General features: G+C 39.6%; 1 protein-coding gene across 1 annotated transcript in view; it reads left to right on the top strand.

Moving 5' to 3' along the window:
* GRID1 (glutamate receptor, ionotropic, delta 1) overlaps window positions 1-4,993 on the top strand; it is a gene marked incomplete at its 5' end in the record, with an annotated part of 61,621 nt that extends 56,628 nt beyond the window's left edge. The window contains 3 exons of the mRNA XM_009583747.1: window positions 908-1,105; window positions 3,121-3,445; window positions 4,851-4,993. Of these exons, the coding sequence (XP_009582042.1) occupies window positions 908-1,105; window positions 3,121-3,445; window positions 4,851-4,993 (666 nt within the window). The remainder of the gene's footprint in view (window positions 1-907; window positions 1,106-3,120; window positions 3,446-4,850) is intronic.
* Between the last annotated feature and the right edge of the window lie 9,762 nt (window positions 4,994-14,755).

The raw sequence follows: 14,755 nt of genomic DNA on the forward strand, positions 1-14,755 counted from the left end.
GCAGCTTGCAGAATGTGGTGTCTTTTTGTGATTTTTATTTCTTTTTTTCTGAATCATGGTACAAATAGGAAGCACCGCGTAAGATCATTAAGGCACTACCCCCAGCCCCATTTTCTTTCCTCTGCCTGGTGACATGCAAGCTTATGTGGGAGGTGAGCAGATCCCTTCCACAAGAATGTCAGTACCAGGTTGCAAAGGCGGCCAACTGTGATGGCTGTGCTGCTGGCAGGCCTGATGTTCCCCCACAGGAGACCCCATGCCTGACAGAAAACACACCAGAAAATGCTGCATTTCCTTGGTCCCGAAACATACTTTAATATAAAATACTCCAGGAACCAGTAACCATGAAGGTTCTTCTTTGAATTTTCAAAATTTTAAATATTCACAAAATGCAGCATTTTTAGCTCTTGTTTCAGTACATCTCCTGGACAAAAGATTAATTATTCTCTGTAAAAGAGGGCTTTCTAAATCTGATATGTTCTGAGATAGATGGACAGTATTAATGTTCCTATCTAGGACTCACGTGCTTAACTTAACATCTAAGGTAGGTATCTGTGCCCTCTTTATAGTCAGTGAGAAGAGGCAGAGACTTCAGAGAGCAATTCATCCTGCAGACACCAGGAAGCTGCTAGAGGGGACTGAATTGTCCTCTGGAGTCTCTGCCTCTTCTCATGAACTGTGGAAAACCCAAGGCCACGGACAGGACTAAGGTGCTGAAGCACTGGTGTCTGGTTGGGATGCCTCATAATATCCCCCTTGGACTACAGTTTTTTGCCTCAGAAGGTTATGAGTGTCCCAAAATCTGTGCCAAGTTGTCCAGAATTAAGTCAGGAAACGCCCTTTTGCCAAGAGAAGCAAACTAAAAAACTTGTTTCAAGTATCAGTTAAGATATTGTTTTGTTCTCAGGAAGAACCTTTTGTGATGGTGGCGGAGAACATACTCGGGCAACCAAAACGATATAAAGGATTTTCCATTGATGTCCTGGATGCTCTTGCCAAGAATCTGGGCTTCAAGTATGAGATATATCAAGCTCCTGATGGCAAATATGGACAGCAGCTTCAAAACAGCTCCTGGAATGGCATGATTGGAGAACTCATTAACAAGGTACACAGAGAAGAAGCTGCTTTAAAAAAAAAAAAAAAAAAAGAAAAAAAAACCCTTTGGAGTAGGGTGTCAAAGCTTTGTAAGGGGGTTGTTTAAATTCTCCCCTTTCTCCATTCCAAATTACCAAGAATGAATTAGGATGAAAGCACCAGTGCAGAACACTTCCGAGCTATGAGTGGTTTGAGTGTGGTATAAACTGCGCAATTTAAGACCCTGTACACGGATAGGAACTAGAGAGTCTGTTGGTCTGTTTACACCCAGCTGTTCTCAACATAAATTGTATCAGTGTAAATCTGTGTGTTTACATAGTTGTAACAATAAGAAGAGAGGACATGTATGTGTGTATGAATGAATGACTATAGAAAGTAGAGAAAAATAATGTATTCTTAAAATATTAATTACTATTGTTTTAAATTTTGTCATTATGTCTGCTACTTGTTTGTAGGTACGACTTTATTTGGGTCACTTTGTGGCAATGTGTTTGATAATGGCCGACTGTTTGACTCCAAAACAGGAAAAGTGTCCCTAGTAATATAACATAAAGAAGTGTTTTGAAGGACCAGAATTTAAACTGATCTCAAGATTATTTGTTCATTTTAAAACAGAGAGGACCAAATTTCTTTTCTTAATTACAGTTTTGCAAATCAGGAGTAAGGTAATTGAACTAAATGGGGAAAATCTGTAGCTTAGAATCTCCTGGAGAATGAAATTAGAGTGTATTTTGTTCATGTTCTCGCTATCTGACATGGGACAAATTTTAATCAAGAAGGAGAATCAAAGGAATTAATATTCCATGTTGCTGCCCTTTGTAGAAAAGGTTACTCTTCCACAGTGGAGTTATTACTGAAAGCGAACTTTCTCATTATCTAGTAAGTAGGCAGCTCAGTATCTGGTAAGTAGATGTTTAGGAAGAAATAGAAGCAATTAAAGCAATAGCAAATGTGTGTATGATAATGGGATGTTTTTGGTTGGTGCTAGGAAATATAAAGAATTTTTTACTTATTTTGCATTGACATAAGCTGTTTGAATTTCATTGACTTGAAAATGTGGTAAGAAATCCTGTTAAATTTCTTTGGAAATTGCTTTCTTTGAAGCAACAAAGTATCAATTATGGTATTTTTTTAATGGTATTTCTGCTACTAGCTTTTCCACTGACTCCAAAGGATTTCAAAGCAGACCTCCCTCACCTAACATTTGCTTTACTTTCCCAACAAAATATAGAGATAGGAATCAAAAAGTACATTCTATTTTTTGAAGAGAACTGGGTTTATTAAGATGGAAAAATATGCAAAATCTAATTGCAGCTCTTTAAAAGCTTTGGGAATCTTATTTATTAACTTCTGGTTTATCTTTCATTGAGTTTGCATACTCTTTAAAGACCCTCTGCATGCAAAACCTACTCCTTTAAATGTGGAGGTCAAAGCAGTTTCAGGAGCTAAGTCATCTTAGGTGCATTCTTCCAGTTACTAGTTTTTGCAATCGCTTTATTCACTATAAAAAATAAACAAAATCTTCCCCCCAGCTGTCACATGAAATCCCTTCATGAATATGGGCAGTTGGCAACTCTGCAGGGAGGAAACAAATATTAGCTCTTCGCACCTTGCTATCAAATACACAAGCTAAATAAATGGTGTTTCTTTCTTATTGCTTGCAGTGCACCAGGTTAATATGGTTTGGAGTTTTAGGCATCCTTTGGAAAACAAGTGAGGGATTAAGGGTTAAATAAATTGCACTCATTCCAGAGAGGAGTCAGGGTGACATTTTTTGTTCTAGAATACTTTGACAGGTTATGCTTCACTATTTTGCTTTAGACCAGTGCAATTAATTAATGTTCAAATGATGAAACTGATTCTGGTTTTATTTTTAGACAACTTATTTTAATTTGTCTAAACATGTTAAATTATAGAAAGAAATGCATGGAGTCACTTGGTTCTTAAAAAGCTTCTCCTTAAGGCTCACACTGGCAGAATTCACGGTGAAAGGAAGAGATCTGATCTGTTGCGTTTGTCTCGCAGAGAGCAGACCTAGCCATCTCAGCCATCACTATAACACCAGAACGAGAGAGTGTTGTGGACTTCAGCAAGCGGTACATGGACTATTCCGTGGGGATCTTAATCAAAAAGCCCGAAGAAAAAATCAACATCTTCTCTCTCTTTGCTCCTTTCGACTTTGCGGTGTGGGCTTGCATTGCTGCAGCCATCCCTATAGTTGGTGTCTTGATCTTTGTCTTGAACCGCATCCAGGCAGTCAGGGCGCAGAACGCTTCCCAGCCGAGCCCTTCTGCCTCCTCCACCCTCCACAGTGCCATCTGGGTCGTGTACGGCGCCTTTGTTCAGCAAGGTACTCACTCTCTTATAAACACCACTGACGGATGTTCAGAAATGTTCTACCTTGGGTAAAGCAGCTCAGGACACGTTAGTCTTGGCCAGAACGGTCTAAAGATGAAAGAGAAGGCTCATACGGGAGGTAATACGTTTTATTAGCCCAGCTGATGAAAAGTGGGAAGAGGTAGGTAAGTTTGGGAGGTTATGTTCTGCTTGTCTGTCTCTCAGTGAGTCCAGAAGAAATGCTCCATGCAGGCTTTTCCACTTTGGGAAAATTATCCCGTTAAATAAACTACAGAGCTGCTTGGTGTGGAATTACAACACTTCTCCAACTCTGAAACTGGCACCTTTTCTAATTGTTTAAATTTAATTTTAGAAATGTGTATGTTTTTGACCTAATGTGAGACAGTTTATCTTTTTGTTTTTTGAATTGAATAGGAAAATGATTTGTAGTCATGTAACTAACTTTACACTCAGGAATCCCTAGGCATAGGACTAATCCTACTGAATTCAGTAGGATTGCTACCATTAACAAAATTATTTTTGTAAATAATTGTTTGCAAAATCTGCCCACACAGTTTTTGTCCCTTATCTATAACGTTAGTACTATTCTTGGAAGGCAGGTTTTGTTGAATGTTAACATATGGGTATGGTGTTAAATTTTTTCTACATTTTTTTTTCATTGTGATTGCAAGCTTATAAAGCTTCAGCTGGAAAATCCTTACTATCGCTATGAAACTTGGTCCCTCATCTCATTAAGGTGGCATCCCTGATGGGTTTAAGTACAGTAAGATATAATCAGCACAAACATACGCTGAAGTGACTAGCACCAGCTGTATGGTAAGGTTTGGTCTCCAACAATGTTCAAACATAACTGTGCTTGCAGCCTGCTAGAAAGAAATCAAGAAATCTTGAAATCTTGTTTGAAATGTTGTAAAGACTAACAAGTAATGACACTAATGCTTCAGTCTTTGCAGATTTAAATACAGCACAGATAGCACACAAACCATGGGACAGTTTTATGGGTTTTTTCCAAATCTAAAATGAAATTGAAAACAGAATATTACTATATTCTGAACACTAATGGTTTAACTCCTGCATATTAGTCGTGCTTCACCATTAAACTTTCTTTATTTAGAATATTTTTCATGTTCTGTAGATTTGATCCTCAATAATTCCCAAGGGAAATATTTTGAAAGATGATTTTCTAGAACAGTATCCAGGGCAAGAGGTTGACTGGAGAAAATGTAAATTATTAGTCTTAGCGGAAGCCCTGCTTTTCTCACAGTGAAAGGGCAGTCTGGAGGGGAAGCAGAAATGCAGAGGGGTAGCTCCAAAAAAGTTTAACATAACAGGGCACACTGAGGGTGATCGTAAATGGAAGCTGCTGAGAGACCCTCATTTTTTCTGTATATTTGTAGGGGGCGAATCTACTGTCAATTCTGTGGCTATGCGCATTGTAATGGGAAGCTGGTGGCTCTTCACCCTTATCGTGTGCTCCTCCTACACAGCGAACTTAGCAGCATTTCTCACAGTATCAAGAATGGATAATCCTATAAGGTAAGAGCCTCTTCTTAACATGAAGCTGGAAACCTGGATTTCACAGAAAGGTATTATCCATTTGAGCACTCATTCTTGCAAGAATAGAGGTAACTCTCTAATAAAATACTCCGCTTATTTGCAGTGGCTGCTTTTCTCTTCTCAGCCCCCCTTCTCCTTCACTCCTACAACCCCCAAGCAGTTTTGACAGGTGCACAGAGGGGACAATGGCACTTTAATTGTGTATTTTTCCAGAAGAGATGTCTCTCATGTTTATATGTATTTTGCTTAACTAGAGCTCTCCCTGCTTCAGCTGTCTTTATTTCTTTGTTGAACGTCAGAGGGAACTGTCACCTCTAGGGAACTACATAACATTTCACTTCTCGCCTTCAATGTGTAATTTTATGTTCTCAATATTTTGACATACACCGGTTTTCATGCTATTATTTGCATGTAAAGTAGTATAGGTGGTCTTTTAAAATATAAATGGCCAAAATATAAATGGCCAGAGTCAGTGGCATTATTTGCAGATAAAGCTTCTTCTCAAGGAGGAAAAGATAACCAAACCTGACTCCAGGATAATAGATGTAATATAGCAGTTGTTTTATTAAATTTATATATAATTCTCTACAGTTGTGTTAGCAATATTGCAATGATAAATTACAGCTTCTGTAACAAACCCAATTTATCTTGCACCTTTGACTTCTTTCCCCTGCTGTTTGCCTACTAATCCATACCCAATGAGAATATTTTCAATACACCAGACCTCTGAGCAGCCCCAGAGAGCTGCTGGTCGTTTGGTGGCAATTTGTGTGTGTGTGTGTAATTTGTTTTTCTTCAGAAAATTTAAAGGCTAAAGAATGTTTTCATTTTTTTCTTTCAAAACACAGACAAAATTTCCAACTTCACATTGTCATGGAGTACTGGGAGGGCCGTTGATCTTCTGTGGTCAGTGCTGACAGGATTAGAGCCCAGTATCTCATGTTTGGTCTGATGGTGATGGAGTGGAGAGGTGGCCAGAGGACGGGCAGTGCGACACAGGCTCTCCTCCTAGACAATGCTGAGCCAAGGATTTTAGGTGCTAGAGAGCGACACAGTTACTCTGTTGCTCTCACTTGGGGTTGCACTGGGGAAACTGGGGAAACTGTAATCTTTGTGCTCAGCTCCTGAAACAGAGGCATTGGCACTTAGGTGAGGCTGGCACTTAAAAAAGCTGCTTTTGCCTTCTCTGTGGTATCTGCACAGAGGGTCATAAAAAAGTGTGTTTCTCATAAACATGAGTTTAACAGTATTTTCAATTTTTAACTTGCCATTTTGTACTTGCAGGTAATGCAATGCTTTGTACGGATATAGTGTTACAATAATAACCAGCCCAAAACCATAAAATGTTTTGGTTTTAAATTAATTTTCTGTTAGCTTGGCCAAAATAAGTGGGTTTTAACAGTAATGGAAATAAGAACTGCAAGTAATTTCTGGAAATAACATGAGAAACTAAACAGAATAAAACTGCCGCAGAGTATCTGCAAGGCCTGGCTGTAATGGGAATAAGGTTAAGCTCAATGAATAAATTGCTCTTGAAACCCAAGACAGAAAGAGTTGTCTGGAAAGCTTGAATAATATCTTCTCAAAAATTTCTGAAAGTTCTAGTTCCTTCATGGCAGAAGAAACTGTCTGTTTGGTCTACTGAGCACCTCCCAAAACTGAGCAAAGTTCAGAGAAGGACAAAAGTTGGGGTGAAATGCAGTGAGGAATTTCAAAGAGAGACACAGGTTTACGAGCAGAACTATGAATTATTAGAGGAGGCCTTTGAGGCTGAGCTATTACAACATTTACAAGGGGTTTTGATTCCCCTTCTTATTAAAATGAAAGGACATTGCTAAGAATCTTGAAGGAGGGGGAGAAGATTTTTGGGTAAAGGAGCTGCTTGGCGTTGTTTTGGGACTTTAGAGCCCAAACGCCCTTCTACTGTTAGAGAGGGCAGATGAAGAATTATAATTAAATGCCTTTCTATACCTAATGGTAGCTGCCACTTTTTAGGTTCCCGATACCCCATCCCCTTGTACAAGGTGAGGATACGGAAGGAAGAAAGCACTCTACTGTCATCTACAAACACCAGCAGAGTCATTCAGGTGCCAAACCAGAAATGTCTAAAGTAATTTAAGTTGCCATACGGTTCAGTGCCTGTGCTCCAGCTACTTGGCTATAAGGGCAAAGGTCTCTATTGAGTGTGTCAGCCACAACGTGGATTATTCGTATTGCCTGGGGTGTCTAAAGTGGTCCCAGATGCTTCGGCTTAGGCACTCGAATCATTCCTGTCCTGGTTTAACCTGGCAGGCAGCCAAACCCCATGCAGCCACTTGCTCAGCCTCCCCTCTCCCCCCTGCCCCGTGGGACAGGGAGAGAATCAGAAGGGTAAGAGTGAGAAAAGTTCGTGGGTTGAGATAAAGACAGTTTAATAGAACAGAAAACGGGAAAATAATAATAATGATAATGATAGAATATACAAAATGAGTGATGCACAATGCAATTGCTCACCACCCATGCTGATCAATAACCAAGTAGCGATCGCTACTTCCTGGACCACGCCTACCATTCATATACTGAGCATGACATCACATGGTATGGAATACCTAGTTGGCCAGCTGGGCCAGCTGTCCCAGCTATGCTCCCTCCCAGCCTCTGCTTGGTAGCATGGAAGCTGTCCTTGACTTAGCAACAGCTGAAAACATCAGTGTGTTATCAACATTCTTCTCATACTAAATCCAAAACACAGCACTAGGAAGAAATTTAACTCTATCCCAGCCGAAACCAGGACATTCCCTAAATAATCTGAAATGGTAGCTGTCAGAAAACTCTTTGATTTGATCACTAGTTGGCATAACTGAGCCAATTAAGGGACTTGCTTGGTATGGCTTGCCTATGGCTATTTTACAAAGTTTGCAGAATCTCCCTGAGATCTTGCTAGTCTGAGAGATTGGGACTAAACCCTCTCATTGAAAACTGCTAGTGCCTTAGGAGAGAGGGGATGGGGTAAAGAAATAGTTCTCCGGAAACTCTGTTAAGTCTTCATCCATTTCTAAGCTGTGATGAAGATATTTTCAAGTCTCCATTCTTTAGGAGAAACATCTTATAAAATGTCATGTCAGATTTAGAACAAATGTTTTTCCTGAGAAAGTAAATTACTGCCTTACATGAATGCATTGTGGCCTGGTGTCTCAGCTCCCAGCACTACTGAGCTTCAGGATTGTATCATGTGGAGTGACTATTTTTGCCTTTCTAAATTTGCCACTCAGCTTGCCCGCATTATATCTTTCATGGACCCAGAAAGCAATACTTACTAGAAATCCATTTTTCCCACCCAAAGAGGCACAATGAGTTATAGCTGAAAATTTGCTCACCAGCTGAGAACTACCAAATCCATCTGTGTATACTTCCATTGTTAAGAAACCGAACCCCCACCCTCTCAGTAAATGCGTGCTGTTAACTCTCCCTCCACAGCAAAGTCCTCTGGTGTTCAGTACTGCTGCTGCTAAATTGCCAGCAGGAGAGAAAATAGTATTATGGTGCTGCAGTAGCTGCAACATAGTTAAGATTTTCATTACAAGAGTGATTTTCTTCCCAAGCTCCCTCCAAAATGCCTAATAAAAGTTGTTTCAGCATCAAATTTGGCATGTGTGGTCTGTGACTAGCAGAATAAGAGTATGTTTGATTGAATAACTAGGTGTCAATCAGCCCAGTGATCTTTACCTCCACAATTTCACTGCAAAACAAGTGTGTCATAGAAATCATAAATGATATTTATTAGAAGGGGCTTGGTGAGACATTCACTAAAGCAAAGTTGAACTGTTGGAAAGCAGATTTTTAGAATTAGCACGTCAGATGAAAGCCTGCTGATGAGGGAATAATTTTTTTTTAACTCTGGTATTGGCAAATCTCACAAGGCTTTTCCACCCTGCCATGAGTTTCAGGGACTGTCTGTGGCTCACAGAAAGGTGAAATACCCAGAGCAGGAGGCACGGCAGAAAGCAGCTTTGATATGCTGCCTCTATTTCTGTATTTCCTGACAGAGACTTCCTAAATCCCAAATGGGCTCCCAAGTGCTGTGCTGTCCAGGTGCCCAGATCCCATGTAAGAAACGTGCCTATTTTGGAAAGAACAAAAATCTTCTCCTTGGATTTTCCCAAACCCTCAAGGGCTTCATCACAAGCATGATAACGGGGAGAGGCACTGGCTTTCTGGTCTGGCATGGCTGTGCGTGCTGCCTTGTTCCTCGTGTGTCCTGTGTGCCCATCGCTCGCCCCGCTGTGACAGGGCGGTGGGGAGGGGCAGAACGTGGAGTTTGAGACCCACATCAAAACCTCTGGCCCTTCAGGAGATCGAGGATAGCACAAAATAGAACCTTCCCCAGCTGTCCACCGTTTTCCAGTTGCTAGCAGTTGGAACTTCTGCAACCCTTTGCTCTTTTAATACTGCTTCTCTGAGCCCTCTGTCCAAATTACCTCTTGTGCTCTTCTCATCTTCTCTCTGCCCAACCTCACAACAAGGGAACAAAGGCAATGTTGTGGTTACCTCAGGGTTTCTGCGTTCGTGGAGATTCACAGGCAGAGCAGTGGACCATCAAGCAGATTTCCCGACCACATATGGGCAGAGGAGTGAGGTGTTACCCAGTTCCAAAAGAGAAGGAATTTTTTGTGAATGTGCTGGTGGCAACCACTTTGGAGCTCAGGCTAGGAGGCCGTGATCCACGTTCTAACTTTGTAAATGAGCAATTCTTAATTTTTGTTTTTAAATAGAAATCTAGGTAATGTTTAAAGCCTGTGCTAATCCTTGACAAACTTGTTTAAACCCAAATGATTTCCATTTATTATTCTAATATTTGCCTTCAGAACTGTATGCAGCTGAGACGTCTTCTAATGGGTCAGTCTGCCAAGTAAGGGCTGAATTTTTACAAGAGAGTTTGTTCTTTCTTTTGTCTTATTACATTTTCAAACAGCCCTTGGATCTGCTGTCTGACCTTCCATTTGTAATTATGAGTTTAATTAGCAGTGACTTAACTTCCAGCTTCATCTCTTGTTAACAAGCAGACTACATGCAGTTCAGAAGCTGCACAGATATTCTGAAGTTCAGGTTTAGGAAAGCTTGTCTAACAAGAGCTTAAGAATCATGCAGGAAAAATAGGACATTAAAAAGTAGGCTATTTGCAAATTCAAAAGGGTTTAAATTTAAGATTTTACCAAATTGATCCTTAACATTTGCACATGCTATGGATGTTTTGAAAGGCATCTGTATATATGCGTTCGTGGACTGCATACAAATGCATGTTATATCTGCTTTTAAGTTCACAGCTGTTGTTTTATGATTTGGGATTTCCTTATTTGCATTTTAATCCCCAAATTTCATGTGTTTTGGTGACAGCTGAAGATTTACTGCAGCTTAGTTGGGGTGATAGTCTGACACTTGGAAGACTTGGGTGTAAATTCTTTTTCTTAGCAAGCTTAGCCTCCTCTCTGTCTCAGTTCCCTTTCTGTACAGCAGAGTAACAATTTTTTCATATCTTATATGGCAGTTTAGCTGCTTTAAAGATGATGACCAGAAATGACCATATTATAATAGCTCTGCAGGTATCAAAAATGATAGATTTTCTGGGTTGCATACAAACCAGAAACAATCTCAAAATATTTTAAAAGAAAATGAGGAAAGTATTTTGAAGATGCCAGCTAGAGGGAAATGAACACAGGTTTCATCTGCTGTAGTTAAGTGGATTTGATGGGGTTGGTAGCAAGAACCTCACAGGAATCCCTCTGTATTTGCAGTGATTTTGCCTTGAAATTCCTTGTGTTTGAAAACCGCCTTTCTGTTAATATCGTACGTGGCTTTCTAAATATTTCATTGGATTTTCTTTTGTTATGTTTAACTTTGTTATGTTCCATTTGTACTATGTTTTGCGGTGTCTGTGCAGAACCTCAGGCACGTTGGCAGGAGGCACGTATGAATGAGCCTGATAAAAAATAATTATCATGATTATTATTTAAGGCCTGTGAGCAAAAGCTTCAATCATTAAATAACTAGATTAAGTTCATCCATAAAAACGAAGGCTAAAGAAGAGTGTAAGAAAGATGCAAGTGAATGAGCAAGGACAAAAACTCAAAAATGTTTTCTTTCCAGAACATTCCCTGCTTAGACCACATGGAAGACATGTCATGGGAAATGCTCTGCAAGCTGTGCAGCAGGGCAGCAGCGCTCAAGGGCAGAGCTTGCCAGCCATTTGCCTTCAGGCACTGTTCAGGACAAGACACTGTGTTGTTGCCAGTGCTAGAATCCCCATCATCTATCTTTTAATTTCACTTTCATTGACGGTGTTGCCCAGTGGGTGCTTCTGGGAAACCCAGGGTTTCACAAAGTCTGGAGCCTTTTAAAAAGCTTTCTGAATGTTGGCATATGCTGTTCAACCATGGTTTAAAATGGATCCTAATCACGCCTGTAATTGAGCAAGTGGGCAAGCATATAAGTGCAAATATTTCCCAAGGACATTTTTCTGGGAAAAATGAGAACGCACAGCTGAAAACCAAGCTTGCGTTCCATGTCTCCAGTTGCCATTACAAAAACGTGACATATACTGGAGATCTCTTGGAAACCCAAGAGTTTTGTGATTCCACACCCTCTTCAACTCTACTTTTACACCACCTATATTATAGCATCTCTTCATTTGTTCTTGTTACTGGGAAGTTCTGTGACTTAAGTGGGTTGAGGCATTAACATTCAGATGCACATACAGTTTAGAGAAGAAAATGATTTGGATATGACGTTAGCAAAATCTACCATCTGTGCAGGTAATAAAATGTTTTTTTATTATTTTTTCTTTTGCTTTGGAAGGGTGAAAATCTAGCAAGAGCAGCAACCCTCATGACAGCCCATCAAAATATGCCTGGATTGGTTCAAATCTGAGATTTGATGTGCGGTCTCTTCTTCTCAGCTCAGATTGAGTCATTTTTTAAGGCAGATTTTCTCATGTTAATATAGGTTATTCACTGGCTGTCCACAGAGTAGAGTAGCTGTATGCTTTCTGCATACGTTAAATCTCATTGGTCCCCAACTTCAACCTTTGTTGTAGTATGTGGTTTCTTTTTATTACAAGGATAGTACCTATGGCTTATTTTGTTGGGGTTTATTTTATATTTGATTCCTAAGGGATAAACAATACAAAATGCAGTAACAGAAGATTTTTGCCCAATAGGATATTTATATTTCTATTGTTTTTCTCTAAAGAAGCTGATTCAATGTCTTATATAAATGGATAATGAAATTTAATATAACAGGATATCAAAAAGGCAAAATAATGATTACTACAGCAATTCAAAAAGAGATGGCCTTAAAGCTTCAGACATCTCCTAACTGTAAAGACTACCTCAGCCCACCATTTTTTAAGGACAAAAACAGGAGTAGGAATAAAAACTTCATGGTGAATTCTGTTTTGGAAATGGATTCTGGGTGCGGAACACCCAGGCTGGCCAGTGTGCTCGAGCATTTGAGTTTCATTCCTGCAAAGCACTAATATTTTTTTCCACTATATCAGAGCGATATTTATTTGACCTACAACGCAAAACTACCTAACTGCTTTTTGCATGTTAATATACTATTTCACGTGTTTGCCTGCTGGCCATGTTTGCTATTCTTTTGGACAGACAGATACTGTTACATGCCCCTGTGGTATATACCTTTGTCAGAGGAGTATTTAAACAAAGACCCTCAAAGTGGGAAGGCAGGTAGAACCTGAAAAAAATATAAATATCTTCGTGACACTTGCTAGTGAAGCAGCTGCCTGGAAAAAAACAAAACAAAACAGCTGTAAAATTACTTGTATTTTATACTATTTATTTGTGCTGGTCAGAGTCATTAGTGTAACAGTGGGCCCTATTATAAAAGCCATGCAGGTTGTTCTATTATAGGGTAATATAGTGCATATTTCTGCACAGATTTCCAAATAATCCCGAGTCAGAAGATCTCTCTGAAAGAAACCCCGCAGCCAGAACAAGCAAGTAAATTGCATTTGCAAAACTACCAATAATTAGTAAGCACTTTATCACAGTAAGTTACTTCCTGTGGAACAATGAGATGAAGTTGAAAGTAGATGTTACTACTTGTAAGAAGGGAAAGCTGTACCTGTTTGCTTACTTGCTGCCAGCTCAGACAGGAAATACATGAGCTTTCAACTCCGTTAATCTCTTGCATGTTTTGGAAAATGCTTCATCTGCTTGTGTAAAAAAAAAAAAAAAAGTCTTCTCATCTTGCACAATTCCTCACCAACCTCTCCGTGCGAGCAGCGGTTCTGTCATTCTTGTACCACGGTTGTTCAGCACCAGAATTTGCCACCCTCCTGTCAGCAAAAGTAATTTTCCCACCTTCTGTTCATTGCCGTATATTCAATGTCAGCAGGATGACTGTGAGTATAAGGAACATGCACTGAATTGTTTATTTCTTTAGATTATTTTGGATGGAGGGAGGAGAGGGGAAAGAAGGGAAGTTTCCAGCAGGAGCAGAGGAAGAATGTTTGCCCAGCCATCCTCCCGCAGTCGCGGTTGGTTGGTTAACACTGACCAGTGTCACCGTGCTATGGCCAGTCCTGTGCTCCACTTAGATGATCCGTCGTTCACATTGCAAGGTTTGAATTAATAGCCTGCGATAAAAATTAAGTAATGATTGTACCTCCTGTAGCCTAAAAGTTCAGTTCATACAATCAATTCAAAAGCTGATCTCTTGGAGCAAAGCTCAGCAGCCATTCTTTCAGAGACGAAAGACTGAGCATACCTATGCTGCAGGTTGTGAGGGTAAGAGTTTCAGTTTTGGTGAGCTCAGTGCACTGTCATCTGTTTCATGTTGTGCTAATGAAATCAGCCACAAATTAATGTATCAAACTTTCTATGGGATAGCTGGGGTACAGGCACCCGTCTTTTTGCCAGGTCTGCTGTGGACACAGGAACTTCAGTCGAGGGATGACGCAAACAGCTTTGTGCAGTAACACCTTAAATCATATAAGCTAGATTCATTGGGGTTGTGAGGAGGATTTATTTTTGATTACCTGATTTTTTTTCCTCCCATGCATTTGTACGATTCCCATGCATTTGTAGTATGTATGCATATTTAGTCAAACGGCTGCACTACTCTTTTATAATCACTGAGGAAAGAAAATGCTTTTGGTTTTGTAGGTCCTGAAAGAGCTCTTACTGACATTATAACAGCTTCTTATAATATCTTTTTATAGTTCTTCATGTTGAGATAGTTTGCATCTGTGTCTTTGATACGGTCTCTTTCAGGAATTGCCAGCCCTTCTCTAGTCCTTTATCCTTTAAATCAACTTCCCAAGAGACTTTATCCTCCAGTTCCTGAAGTCTGTTGAGGTCTGGTCTTTTGAAATCCATCATTTTTATGCTGTTACTCTTGCTTTTTCTTTTTTTCCTCAGAATAGTGAGCTCCATCATCTTGCAAACACTTTTAATCTGGTTACTTTTCTCTTTGACATTTTCATTCAAATCTAAAATAGCCATTCCCCTTATAAATGTCTCCATGATAAAAGATCATTCTTTTTCACACCTTAAACTCTTAACATCCTAAATGATATATAGGATGGTATTTCGTCTTCTGAGATAAAAGTTGTTCCAATACATTCTAAAATGTTTATAGACCATCTTGCAATGAGGTGGAAAACTCTAAACTTGCCATTTAAAGAAAAGGCTTTAAAAATTGAATATCCTCAAAAGAAGATTTAGAAACTATTCCTGATGATGTAAAA

This window comes from Fulmarus glacialis, unplaced genomic scaffold, assembly GCF_000690835.1.
Source record: "Fulmarus glacialis isolate BGI_N327 unplaced genomic scaffold, ASM69083v1 scaffold17128, whole genome shotgun sequence".
Classification (NCBI taxonomy): Eukaryota; Metazoa; Chordata; class Aves; order Procellariiformes; family Procellariidae; genus Fulmarus; species Fulmarus glacialis.